At 47.4% G+C, this 14,133-nt stretch overlaps 1 protein-coding gene across 5 annotated transcripts in view; it reads left to right on the top strand.

Moving 5' to 3' along the window:
* Positions 1-8,071, top strand: part of PTPRE (protein tyrosine phosphatase receptor type E) — an 87,024-nt gene extending 78,953 nt beyond the window's left edge. For 4 of the 5 annotated variants that reach the window (XM_084751089.1, XM_084751088.1, XM_084751091.1 and 1 more), the window contains 3 exons: positions 133-299; positions 2,834-2,969; positions 4,998-8,071. In XM_084751089.1, coding sequence (XP_084607215.1) covers positions 133-299; positions 2,834-2,969; positions 4,998-5,072 — 378 coding nt within the window. In that variant the 3' untranslated portion in view covers positions 5,073-8,071. The remainder of the gene's footprint in view (positions 1-132; positions 300-2,833; positions 2,970-4,997) is intronic. The other variant, XM_084751090.1, reaches the window with a different exon arrangement.
* Positions 8,072-14,133: the final 6,062 nt, after the last annotated feature.

Here is a 14,133-nt window from a genome sequence, read left to right as displayed (position 1 = left end):
CCTAGTCACTGCTAGCCAGGCCCCCGGACTGCCTTCGAGGGGCTTCAAGACCCAGAAGGACCCATGGGCAGGCAGACAGGCCCCTGCCCGGATGTAGGACAGCCTCCACTGAGACTTCTTTCCCATCTGTAGCCCCTGGCCCGGCAGGAAGAGCAGGTCCGCATGGTGAGACAATTCCATTTCCACGGCTGGCCTGAGGTCGGAATCCCTGCTGAAGGCAAAGGCATGATCGACCTCATCGCAGCAGTGCAGAAACAGCAGCAGCAGACAGGCAACCACCCCATCACCGTGCACTGCAGGTGAGCCGCCCCTCCCCCACGGGTTCCCTGTCCTAGCTGGACAGCCAAAGCAGGACATATGTTCCCAGAGACCTACTCTAGCCAGGGAGAACCAGATAGCTGCTCTGGGGGGATTGTTTCCCTAGACTGTGTGTCACCTTCCCTTTCCTACATGTACACATAACTTCACAGGTGGGCATAGAAGCCACTTCATTACGTATGCAGAATGCACATGCGGGGGGGTGGGGGGGTGGGGGGTGTGTGGTCAAGATGGACACAGGGTACTAGATCCTGTTGAAGTCACTTAAACCTCCCAGGCAAAACCTTCAGATGACCTCCTGGGTTTCAGCTTACCTGTGTTCACTCTGACAGGCAGCTGGGGCTTTGGCTACCACCTCCCTCCCCACTACCCACCCTCTACCTCCCTCCCCACTACCCACCCTCTACCTCCCTCCTCACTACCCACTTTCTCTCTCTCTCTCTCCTGGCTTGGGAAACATTCAATGCAGCTGAATGAAAGCACAGGACGAAGTATGCGGACCCCTATGAACAGGTCTAGCTGGGTCTCTCTCTCTCTCTCTCTCTCTCTCTCTCTCTCTCTCTCTCTCTCTCTCTCTCCCTCCCTCCCTCCCTCCCTCTCTTCCCCCCCACATCCCCCCAGTGAACAGGTCTAGCTGGGTCTCTCTCTCTCTCTCTCTCTCTCTCTCTCTCCCTCCCTCCCTCCCTCTCTTCCCCCCCACATCCCCCCCAGTGTGTGTGTGTGTGTGTGTGTGTGTGTGTGTGTATGAAATCATGAGATTACATAAGTATAATCCATGAAGGTCAGAGGTCAAGCTCAGACATAAACCACCTTCCCTTGGTTTCACATTTGCTGGTTAAGCTACTTTGGGTAGCCAAGGGAGCCCCAGGGATCCTCCTGCCTTCACCTCTGTGCCCAGCTTTTTTTTTTAAATGTATTATCTGGGGATTGAACTCAGGTCCTTGTGCTTACATGGCAAGTCCTTTACCAACTGAGCTAGCTCCCCAGACCCCAGTCTGGGATCTCTAAAGTAAACCTGTTCCAACATCCAGGCTCAAGACAGCCAACTAGCCAGGTCCATGGCAAGAAGCATATAGAGAAACAGTGAATCTATGACAGACTTGCAGCTCCTCTGCATCCCTGGCTGAGCAGGTCCTGCCTGCCCTGCACTATGCTACCTCCTGCAGTCATCTTGGACACACTTGCTAAGTCCTGGCAAGCAGCAGTTTATAATGGTTATATTCCTGGGTGATTCTCACTAGCTGCTGGAGCTGTGGTTGTTTCATTTCCTGAACATTTCACTCCAACTTAGGGACACTCTTTATTTCCACCCACTACCCTGTCCTTACTGTCCAAAGAGCCCCTGTTTAGTAAAAGGGATGGACACTCTCCCTGTGTGGATAGCCCACCTAGTACAGTCCATGCCTGGCCAGCAGGTGGCGCTCGCACCTCGGTTTTCAGCCTCAGGAGTCTCTCCAGAGATCCCTGAAAATGAACTAGAAATGCTGAGTGTCTCTTTGCTCTGCAAAGCTGGAGGTGAGTTCTGCAAGCCCAGACACCAGGTGGCAGCCATGGGGATAAACCACAACAGTAGAGCCTGAATCTCCACATTTGTAGAAATTCCAAGAGGTTCAAAGACAACCATTACCCTCCAGAGGGTGCTAGAAAAGGCTGGCCCCATGCCTCCTGTAGCCTCTCCTAGACCTCTTCTGAGAGGCCTGGCTCATCAGGCCAACCACCATCTTCAGGGGAGCTCCTTATTCCTAGCAGAGAGCGTGCTATTATGCCATCCCTGAAATGCTGCCTTTAGGTGTCAAATGCCCTAGAAACCAGGCCTTGGTACTCATCAGGGTCTCTTCTCCTGATACTTAAGAGAAAAGGGTTGTGTTTCTAATGCATCCTAGGTAATGCTGAGCTGACAGTCGGCTGAGGAACCACTACTGAAAAGCATCTAAGTTGTCCCCATCCATTTCAGGCAGTGCCTGACTGCTATGCTTAGGGAAGGAAGTGGGGTTCTGCTTGCTGGATCTTGCTGTTTTGTGTGTGCATGCATACCTGCTTGCGTGTGTGTGTGTGTGTGTGTGTGTGTGTGTGTGTGTGTGTTCCTCTAAGCTTCAGTCAAGGGGCTTGAGAGATGGCTCAGTCAATAGCGTGTTTTGCTGTACACTACACGCATCTTTACCCACATAAAAAGCCAGGTGAGGTAGTGCACACCTTTCACCCTAGTACCGGCACAGGCCCCTAGGGGACTGGTAAGCAGACAGCCCAGCCACAGTGAATTCTAGGTTCAATCAAAGAGCCTGTCCGAAAAAGAAGGTGGAAAACAATAGAGAAAGGCAACAAACACGGGCCTCTGGCCTCTACCTGGATGCACACTCACACACTGTCAGACGTGGGGGGTGCCTTTCGGTGACTGACACTGCAATTCTGCCCTGGGGTTCGGGGGGTGGGTGGGGAGGTCGGGGATAAGTGTCTGGGTCTCTTCCCGTGAGCACTCTTGTGTGCCTTGCCTTCACTAAGTGTGTTTCCTCCACAGCGCGGGAGCCGGTCGGACGGGTACATTCATAGCACTCAGCAACATTTTGGAGCGAGTGAAAGCCGAGGGTCTCCTAGATGTGTTTCAAGCTGTGAAGAGCTTAAGACTTCAGAGGCCACACATGGTGCAAACCCTGGTAAGACTCTGAACGGTCTGGTGTTCCAGAATTGTTTCATGTATTTGATGTGGGTTTCATTAAAGGAACACGCGGTGTAGGGGATTGGGGGTGGGGGGGGTGGGGGTGGGGGTGGATGGGAGGATACGTGTCCCAGAGAGCCTGACCCAGCTGCAGCAGCCTTTCACAGGAAAGCTTTGCCCCCAGTCTTAGGGGGAGTCTTCCCAGCAAGACCCAGGAGGAGGAGCTCATCACAAATTTTATTTCCATTTAAAAACACTGTTACGGGGAGTTCAAAAGCAGCCCTGAAGTTCAAAGGCCTGGAGTTTCTTAGTTTCTGCGGTCCACTGTTGGCGTTTGGTCTGTCTGTCTTTGGAAGGTCTTACTCAACCTCAAGGCCCCACCAAGGATCTGGCTGGAGTGGGGGGGGGGTCTCCTCACATCCAATTGCTCTACATATTCTCTTTCATTACCCAGGGCACACTTTGTGGATATAGGGAGAGATTCCGCACTGAGTTCTAAAATGTTTCATGTCCAAGGAGCAAGTGCAGAGTTAATGGCTGTTCTCAGTCAGTGTTTCCCTGGGGCCTCCTAATTAGGACATCTCTCCCACCTGTTCACTCTGCAGACATCCTAACAGGCAGCCCGACCCGAGTGCAATAGTTGGGCTGTGGAGGTGATAACAGAAGGGCTCCCCACGAACCTGAGACATTTAGCCTTGCAAATTCTAATGACATTTATATCAATATAAAAACCACTTGAGGGCTGGAGAGATGGCTCAGAGGTTAAGAGCACTGGCTGCTCTTCCAGAGGTCCTGAGTTCAATTCCCAGCAACCACATGGTAGCTAATAACCATCTATAATGAGATCTGGTGCCCTCGCATGCATACATGCAGGCAGACCACCGTATACTAAATAATAAAATAAAATAAAATCATGAGCCTGGGGTGGTGGCACATGCCTGTAATCCCAGCACCCAGGGAGGCAAAGGCAAGCAAATCTCTGTGAATTCAAAGCCAGCCCGATCTACAAAGCAAGTGCAGGACAGCCAAGGCTACTCAGAGAAACTCTGTCTTGGGGGGTGGGGGGAAGCGGGGAGATTTTCACTTACTTAATTACAGTTATAAATTAGGCAGTGTGAACTTTACTCTTTGATGTCAGAACTGTGGTTCTTTTTTCTACTTCAGATATAATTCCAGCACTTGGGAGATTGAGGCAGGAAGATCATGAGGCTAGGATGAGCGAAATGAAACTCTGCCACAAAACAACAAACCTCTCCCTCCCTCCCCCCTTTTCCCTCTCTCTCCCTCTCCTCCCCCTTTCTCTCGCTGCTCTTTCACACACACACACACACACACACACACACACACACACACACACACACACCCTGACCTTGGGAGATAGCTGTATTGATAAAGCTTGCCTTGAATGCATAAGAACCTGAGTTTCATTCCCCTAGGAGACACACACACACACACACACACACACACACACACACACACATAATAGCATGTGTACACACATGTACTTGTAATCCCACACCTGAGCAGTAAAGACAGGTTTCCTGGGGCTCACAGGCAGCCAGCCTATTCTACTTGGCAGTTTCTAGGCCAGTGAGAGACCCTGTCTCAAAAACCAGTCAGACAGCACTTAAGAAAGGCCACCTGAGGTTAACCTCTGCTCTCCACATGCAAGCAAACACATGTGTACCTGCACACATGCAAATGTTCGCATAGGTCGGTGCACACACACACAAAATATTTTCCAATGTCAATATGAAAGGCAGAGTTGCTTTCCTAAGACCATTCTGGAAATACACGAGTGTGAAGCTGAAATTTGACGTTTTTCACATGGAGAAGCAGCTTGGTTTGGAGCATGTCTCGTGCCTCAAAGCCATGTTACATAATAGAAGCCAGTGTGTGGGAAGGAGCCGCAGACTTTAACGCATCAACAGACTGACCAACATCTGGGCTTCTCCCGCAGCCTCTGATTAAACGCATCAAGCATTGTGTGGAACAGCTTACTAATACACTCTCATTTTCTTTTCAGGAGCAATATGAATTCTGCTACAAAGTGGTACAAGATTTTATCGATATATTTTCTGATTATGCAAATTTCAAATGAAGATTCCTGCCTTAAAATATTTTTAATTTAATGGTCAGTATATTTTGTAAAAAAGAAAAAAAAAGAAAAAGAAAAGAAAGAAAATCATGTTAATTTATTTCCTAGTGGACATTAATATCCTTCCTAATTCCTTTGTATATATTTTTGTTACATTCTAAAGGCTACCTGCTATGAGGTTATTAAATCTTAAATGCCCTTTTAAAAATTGGAATAATGTGTTAAGGTCAAATACTACCTGGGAAGATATATATTTCTGTTAATATCAGTCAATATCTTAATTCTACTAGATTCACATCATGTGATGTCACACATCATGCATCTGTAAATGTAACTCTTAATATGTCAAATATGTTTGTGAAAGGCACTAAACACAAAGGCCTTTGTGGAGAAAACGGTTGAGGAGTCAGAGTCAGGCCATATTTACTCTCTCCACCAACTGTCAGACCCAGGGCATCAGGGTATGGCAAACAGTGTCCATGGAGGCTTGGGTAAAGTCCTGGGTCGCAGCCATGCCGTTCATCCGTACATCCAAAAGATCAAAGAAGGGACCAAGCATGGCAGTGTGTTTCTAGCACTTTGAGGGGCAGAGGCATGAGGATTGCTTTCAGATCAGGCCAGCTTGGGCTACAATGAGACTCTGTCTCAAAAAAATTCATGTTCAAAACAAACCAAAACAAAACAGAAAATATTTTGAAACCTAAATCCAGGTCTCAGACCCACAAAAGATAGGTGGTGACTTTCCCATGAGTTTTAAAGGGCATTTAGTTATGAGAGCCGTGTCTCTGCCACTGCAGACTTGATAAGAAGTATCTCCCAGGCCAACTATCAGAGCTGTGTTCCTGGAACCACCTGCTGCCTGTCTGCCTGGCTCAGAACCCAGCCAAACTCATTTCCAGTGTCCCTCTCACTGGCCCTCCTGCCTGTGCTGGCCTTAACTGGGCCTACAGGCCCAATGCAAAGGTACTTTCCTCCCTTCCACACTGAGATAAAGTGTCTTACACACACACACACACACACACACACACACACACACACACACACACTGATAGAACAGGTTAGAATGACCATAAATAATTGCACTGTAAACTTCCTGACAGGCAGTTTGGTATATCAGATTTTCTTTGTAAAAAGTTCAGATGGTTTGTAAGAAAAGAAGTCTTAAAATCTAGATTTGTACAGTTTTTTTTTTTAATGTCCCACTCCTCGGTCTTTAATTTAAAAGAAATGAGAGAGAGAGAGAGAAAAAAAATACTAACTTGAAGTCTAACTTACCTTTGAATGGAAGTGCTGCTGAGGCCTCCGAGTGCAGGCGGCAGTGACGTCACACTGCGTGAGAGGATTAGGTTAGGGAAGGAGGGAGGGTGGGAAGGGTGAATGTAGAAACATTGACTTCAACGAAAATGATCTTCCTATGGCATTTAGATACCTAGCAAATGAGCACAATGTTTAAAAAAAAAAAGAGAGAGAGACATCTGTTCTAACTCACTGAAGGCTTTGAACATATGCAGTTTGGGTACTTTTTTTTTTTTTACTTTATTTTTTACTTTTTAAAAAGAGAGATGAAAACATAAACATTTAGTTTGCTGTCTCCATGGAGGACTGATCATGCCTGTTTGTCCTTGTTCACTTATAGTGTGTACGGGGGCCAACCCCAGGGTCGGTCGCCTCCTCATAAAGGTAAACAGGTCACCGAGCTTCTCTCAGCCCCCACAGCTCTGAGTTCCGTCCAGAGGCACAAGCCGGCACCCAGCATGCAAGGGTGCAGTCAGACAATGGCCACCGTGACCGCCAGCAGCTGCACCCAGGGCTAGCTGTGTGCACTGAACTCGGCCTCCCCTTCTCTGTGCAGCGGTGGAGCGTAGGCACAAGATGACGATGATGATGATGATGATGACGACGATGATGGGAGAGCATGGAACTTTCCCTGGCCAGTAGTCTCATCTGGCTCCATGTTTGACCTCAAGCCCAAGCCTTGCTTTGACTGAAGCAGGACAGAGGGCAGTAAGCTTCCACTCTGTACCCCAAAGCCCACCAGAACAAAGGTGACCTCACACTGGTCCTAAGTCAAACAAAGTTCGGCTATGCGCCTTGGCACCCCAGTTTGGTGACTGGTCCTCAGAATGCCTGGTACTTCTTGTATCAAGAAATGCCTTTGGGGTCGATCTTTTCAGGGTGTCTAGAAAACTGTTAGTGTTTTTTCCTCCTCACCTTGGGGATGCCCCCAGCTTCCGCTGCTGGAGCCCTGCCTGTTTCTAAATAGCTTGTCCCATTCCAGAGAGAAACAGAAGCCACCCTCCTGTGGGCACAGTTGGAGCAGTACTTGTCCTTCTATGGAGTGACCAGTCCCTCTAGTCTCTTAATGCCACAGCCAAATTCAGCAAGGGGCATCCTAGCAGGGCCTCAGCATCTTCTCTGTGTGTCTGGCATGTCCTTCTCTTCTTTCAGTCAAAGAAGGTCCAGTATGTGCCAGCGGACAGCCTGGCACCAACAATGGCCTTCTCATCTCTCTGTTGAATGCATGCATTTGTGTTCAGATGCCAAATAGTAATCAGAGCCGGGGGTTCTGATCAGGTGCGTCCCTTGGTCACTGTGTGACCTGTTTTTACTTTCTCCGTATGCTCGAAGAACGAAGAATGCACACTTGTGCTTTCCAAGGTATTTTTTATGTGTTTTTAAAAACTTTTTAAAATGAACCTGATACCTGGGTTTTCAGCATTTGGAGACATGGCCACGTTGTTGGGTTTTGTTTGGTTTTGTTTGTTTGTTTTCCTTTCATGTGTACTTACTGATATATTCTCATTTGTAACCAAGCCATGTTTAATTTATGTGCACTTTATAATATGTGTATGTGTCATGGTTCCAACTCTCATATACTCTTTGATTATATTTACCATTTGATCTTGCTGATTATAATGCCAGTGAACGTCGCTGAACTCTCGGGACATGTGAACTGCAAGATCGGAAACATCCTGATGCGAGAATAAACTTTTGACCACCGGCCCTGTACCTGTGCGTCTTTCCTCACATTTCCAAACTTCATCCGTAGGCCTGAAGCCCAAGTCCCTTTACACACAGCGTGCATTGAGGGCTGGGAGCATAGCTCCACACTCCAGTACTTACTTAGCATGTGTGAGGCCCCAGGTGGTTACAACCCCGGCACCAAAGACATTGACTGGGTTTACAAAAACAACTTAGTCTTATTTTTAAGTAAATGTGTGTGTGTATATGTGTGTGTGCACTTGCACGAGCGCATGAAGGTGCATGAGTATGCACACAGGTGCATGAGTGTGTGCACAGGTGCATGAGTTCACAGGTACAAGTGGAGGCTAGGGGACAACCTTGGGTGTCATCATTAGGAATGCTGCCCATTAGCCATGCTGCTCACCTTCTTTAAGAGAGGACATTTAGGCAGTACTGCTGGAACTGGCAGCCTGGCTGGCTCTAAACAGGCATACTGTGGCTGTGGGCTCTCACTGAAGCGGAGAGGGACCTTTCACTGGCCTAGAGCTGACCACTTAGGCAAGGCTGGCCAGCCAGTAAGCACCAGGGACTTTCTGATCTAAACTGCCCCCGTGCTGAGATCACACATGTATGACATCACACATCTTCTCCATATGGGTTTTGGGGACTGAACTTGGTCCTCATGCTCACAAGCCAAATACTTTACCAACTGAACTAGCCAATCCTAGTTTAGGCTTTTAAAATGTAGGTCTGACATAGGCCAGAAACAGCTTCTAAGGGGGAGTGAGCACTGGAGCCAGAGAGCAGTAGATCTCAATGGTCTATGGAAGGCCGGTGTCATGCAGGAGGCATAGATGTTGACTCCCTGTCCAAGGAGTTGTGTTCTGTCAGGGTCCAGGGAGGATTGTAAGCCAGGAAAGCAGAGCCCTAGGATTTCCAGGGAAGATGGCAGCAATCTTTGATGCTCATAACCAGATGGGATGAGGAAGTTCTTCTAGTGGATTTTCTCCAAATCCAAAGCTCTATTTCACCTCCCTTTGCCAGTCCCCCTGTGTTCTTTACGCCCCACCTCTGCCTCTTAACTCCCCTTCCACTTCCCCTCTACTGTAGTCTGAGTGTGAAATGGCTCATAGGCTTGTACCATTGGTCCCTATCTAGTAATACTATTGGAGAAAGTTGTGAGACCTGTAAGGGGAAAGATCACTGGAGGCTGACCTTAAAGTTTTATAGCCCAGCCCCACTTCCTGACTATGGATGCAGTGACCAGCCAGCCATGTCTTCCTCATTACGATGGACTGTATCCCCACAAACCGTAAGCCAAACTTTCCTCCTTAAGTTACTTCCCGTCCGATATTTTGTCCCAACAATGAAAAAAGCAGCTAGCATGTATTCCTAGCCTCCTAGGTCCAATATGGAACTTAAAAGATTCTCCTGCTGTGTTGATTTAATAAATCAGGTGGCCTTGCTATATTTGATGATTTGAAAAATCTTTAATTTCTTTCTAAAGAAACCTTATCAGTTGTGGTGGTTGTTGGGGCTAGTGTTTTAGCCACTACCTCTTATGTTTGTGGATGCTAATGTTTCTTTCTAGCTGTGCAGGATCTCACTCTGTCCTGATGATGATGATGATGATGATGATGATGATGATGATGATGATGATGATATTATTATTATTATTATTATTATTATTATTATTATTATTATTATTATTATACAGTGGTGTCACATGCCTTTAATCCCAGCACTCAAGAGGTAGAGTTTTGTGGACCTCTCTGAGAGTTCAAGGCCAGCCAGGGTTATACAGTGAGATGCTGTCTCAAAGTACCATATCAAACTAATCAGTTTATAGCCTACCTCCTGAAAAATACTAGGCAAGCAATAATCTACTACATACAGTCACTTGCTTATTCATGTTCATTGCTACTGAAGGGACCGGAACTGGCTAAAGACTCCTAAGACCAAATTCTCAACATAAAGATTAGTTTGCCCCAGAGGGACAAAAGGCAGGGACTGTGAGACAAAGGAGATAGAGGAAGAGAAAAAGGAGGAAAGGGACAAGGGACAAGGGGAAGGGTTGTTTGTCCCAGAGGGGGACAAAAGACAGCCTCTGGATAGACAGTCTATAGGCAAATGGTGGCTTATAAAGGTAAAGGGGGAAACCTGTGTTAGGATGAGGGAGGTGTTTAACTTTTTCGTTTTTGTCTTGTTTTGTTTTGCACAGGGTTTCCCTGTGTAGCCTTAGCTTTCCTGGACTCACTTTGTAGACAGAGTTGGCCTCAAACTCCACCTGCCTCTGCCTCCCAAGTGCTGGGATCCCAGACATGCACCACCACGCCCAGCCAAGGTGTTTAATTTTGATTGGGCAAGTTAATTAGGTGAGCCCAAAGGGGGCTTTTGATTGCTGGACTTCAATACTTTGATAGCTGGAGCTTGGCAGTCAGCCTCATGGGAGGATGTGGCCAAATAAGGGATTAGACCTTGGTGGCTACCTTTAGAAATGTATGTAATCTAATGGTTTTTTAGCAAGGCAGAGGGCATGAGGGAGAAGGGCAGGGCCTGCCAGAGCCATTGTTTGCCATGCTCAGGCTGCCTACAGTCCCTTCAGCTGCTCTCTTGAAAAAAAAAAAAAGAAAAGGCAAGAAAATAGAAAATACAACTATCCTAGATGTTCATCAGCAGATGGATGCTGAAAATGTAACACACACATACATTGCAATTTTATTCTGTTGTAAAAGAAATGAAAATTTTAAGAAAAAAAATCAATGTACATGGAAAACATATTAAGTGGCTCAAATTTAGAAAGACAAAAACCACATGTTCTTGCAGATGTAGCCAGTAAAGTGTGTGGGTTGGGTGGGGGAGTAGATGTGGATTAAAATAAACAAAAACAAAACCAAAAAAAAAACCCCGAGGGGACCAAGAGAAGATAAAAATAGGTGATGACAAATAATAGGTGGTGAGGTGAGGGAAACAAACACATGGAACATGAAAGAAAAAAGACTGGGGTGGGGAACATAAGGGGGAATCCATATAACGGGAGGGGGGGCAGGGAGTGAGGGTGAAGGAAATCTCTAAACACACCTGTGACGTGCCCGATGCCCTCCAACACCCGGTGTGGTGGTTTGAATGAGAAAGCTCCCCAGTCTTAGGCATTTGAACACTTGGTCCCCTGTTGGTGACACTGTAGGAGGAGGTTTAGGAGGCACAGCCTAGCTGGAGGAAGTACATCACCAGGGGGTGGGCTTCAAGATTAAAATCCCCCCCCCCCACACACACACCTCATCCAGTGCACTCTCTGCTTAGTTTGTTTGAAGAACTGAGCTCTCTCAGCTTCCTGCTTCCGCAGTCATGCCTGCTGTTTGCCGTCATCCTTCCCTGCCGTCTGGGACTTGTATCCCTCTGGGACTGCGAGTCAAATAAGCACTTCTGTAAGTTGCTGTTGTTGTTTTAGTAAACAGAAAAGTAACATACGGAAATTGGCCCCTGGAAACCATGCTATTGCTGTGGCAGACCTAACCATGTTGTTGGGGTAGGGATGTTGTGGAATTTGGGGCTAGATCGCTCAGGTTGCTTGGGAACTTGTGAGGTAATGCTGAGAGGTATGGAAGATGGAGGCCAGGCTTGTCAAATCTTAAAGGGAAGCAAAGACTACCCGGGCTGTTTGCATATCTTTTTTTTTTTTTTAAGATTTATTTATTTAATGATTTAATGTATATGGATGCTTTGCATGTACATCTGCACTCCAGAAGATCAGACATAGGACAATGGTGAGCTGCCATGTGGGTGCTGGGAATTGAACTCAGGACCTTCGGAAGAGCAGTGAGTGCTCTTAATCACGGAGCCATGTCTCCGGCTCCCTGTTTGTATATCTTGAGTTAAGACTATGAGGTTTCTGGTCAGCTGGGACCAAAAAGTAAACTATGACTAACAATAGTTCAGCACCAGTGAAATGAAACCTTTACTTTCCTGGGACAATTGATGGTGACTGACTGGGGCTGAGAAACTAGCTGTGATTGAGACCAGAATCACGGAGGTGGAATCTTTACATTGCTCCCGGCCTAGAGTTTCCTTGTTTGGAACACTGTATAGGACCTAGTGCTGAGACTTCAGTGTTCCAAGTCTTTCCTTCTCCCTTCTCCATGGAGAAATCCCCCATGTCACAGCTTGGAGGTATGGGTCCTCTGAAGTTACTGAGAACATCATCCTATAGACCAGAAAAATGCCTAAGTACATTGCAACGAACAGGCAAGCTGGGATTACACCCTATTAAATAAACTACGTCAGTTTTAGTCAAGGGGCTGAAAATTGCATTTGGGATGATGATTCTCACTAGGTGCCTACATTCTGCTGCTGCCAACGAAGGGCCTGTCCCAGTCTGGACAGTGGCTGGAGTGCAGAGGCCTGGAAACTGCTTTGGAGCTAAGGTCAACATTCCTAGGAATACTGATGAAGTGCAGAAGTGGGCCAAATCCCAACAGGGAAAACAGCAGGTGGTTGTGAGAAGGGCAGGAGCAAATGACAACAAAACAGGAAGAATCAAACAGGCTCTAAGAGGCAAAAAAAAAAAAAAAAAAAAGGACAGCACCCCTGTCTTGGAAATCTCCCATCATGGTTTCTACTGGGAAACCGACACTGAAAGAGACCATAGATGAACACTCGAGGAATGGGTGGGAATTTGTTCTCCAGTACACAATCAGCCAAGAAAATGGGTCCTTCTCAGATGTCTGCACAAAAGTAAATGGAGGATGTGTTCTATGATTGTGTCTTGAGCACTGGTGTCACCCTCAAATGAGCTTTTTTTAGTTAATGTGGTGACTGCACATACCAGGTGCAGTCATCCACACATGCAAGCACATGGAAACAGATGTGGAGGCCTGAGGTTGGTTTGGGACATCTTTGTTTCAAAAAATATGGTCTCTTGCTAGATCCATTTTGGCTAGGATGGCTGGCTAGCCAGCCTCAGGGACTCACCTAGCCCCCTATCCCAGTGCTGGGGTTACAGGCCTGTGTGACCACGCCCAGCTCTTACATGAGTTCTGCTCATCTGCTTTTACTTTCCTGCCTGCACTGCAGGCGCTTCACTGAGCCATGTCCCAGGTCCCGCATGAGCTTTTCTAATCCAGCACCTGCAGCCGTAAATTCTTACAGTACTAGTCACCTCAGTGAGGAAATGCGCCCACACAGCTCAGGCAGGCTTTCCTATAGCTAAGCAGGCTTTTCACTCATCTCCAGTCAACCAGCACGCAGCAGACTGCAGCTGGCCACATACGTGTGACATTTCTAATTACACATCAGAACCAATATTTCTGTTACTTCAAAGACTTTTGACTTTAGGAGTCAAGTCAGCTAAAGGCACTTTCATGCCTCACACCATCCAGCAGGCAAAAGGGGGCTCTCTTCCTGTGCCTTCTCCTTTGCCGGCTCTGTCACCAGCCCTATGAAGCTTCAACTGTCCCCTTGGGAATAACCTGTTGCCATTCCTTATGGTTAGAGTTCCCATGGTGGGTGAAATGGCAGAACTCCCAGACTCTAATGCCTGCCTTCGCTGTCTCTTACACCTGTACACCGGTTGTGTCTCCGAGGGATAGACATGAAGCGGTTAGGGCAATGGCTGACCAGGGCATATTCTAGAAGATAGCCTCTCCAAGCAGCCTGCCATCATCACCCCAGTTAGCAAGGGAGGCCCAACGGATGGCACAGGGCAGAGGAATCTGGAATGATGATGGGCTATGGTTAGAAAACACAGAGAGGGGACTAGTGGACCGAGTGAAAAGCACAAAATTGAATATACAAGTGCGTAGTGGAGATATGTAGAGTCTGAAACTGAAAGTCTAGGGTTAAAGTGAGACTTGGAGATACTCATCTCATACCAAACACCAGGGTGGCTAAGGGTGTTGGCTCTTGCTGCTGGGCATGAGGTCAGAAAACGCAGAAGCTAGGATGGAAGACAGGAGTGGCACACTATCCAACAGGAAGTTCCATAGGCGAGGCAGCCAAGTTGTTCGGTACAGATGCCGAAAGAGAAGTGCAGGAAGCCAGCCCTCTTTAACAAAGTAGCCTGTGCCCATGAAGGGGACCACCAGCCAGCCTGGTCATAGCC

The sequence above is a fragment of the Acomys minous genome (genome assembly GCF_964271855.1).
Source record: "Acomys minous genome assembly, chromosome: 2".
In the NCBI taxonomy this organism is placed as follows: Eukaryota; Metazoa; Chordata; class Mammalia; order Rodentia; family Muridae; genus Acomys; species Acomys minous.
The sequence above is the reverse complement of the archived record's forward strand: the minus strand, read 5'-3'. Positions and strand labels throughout refer to the sequence as shown.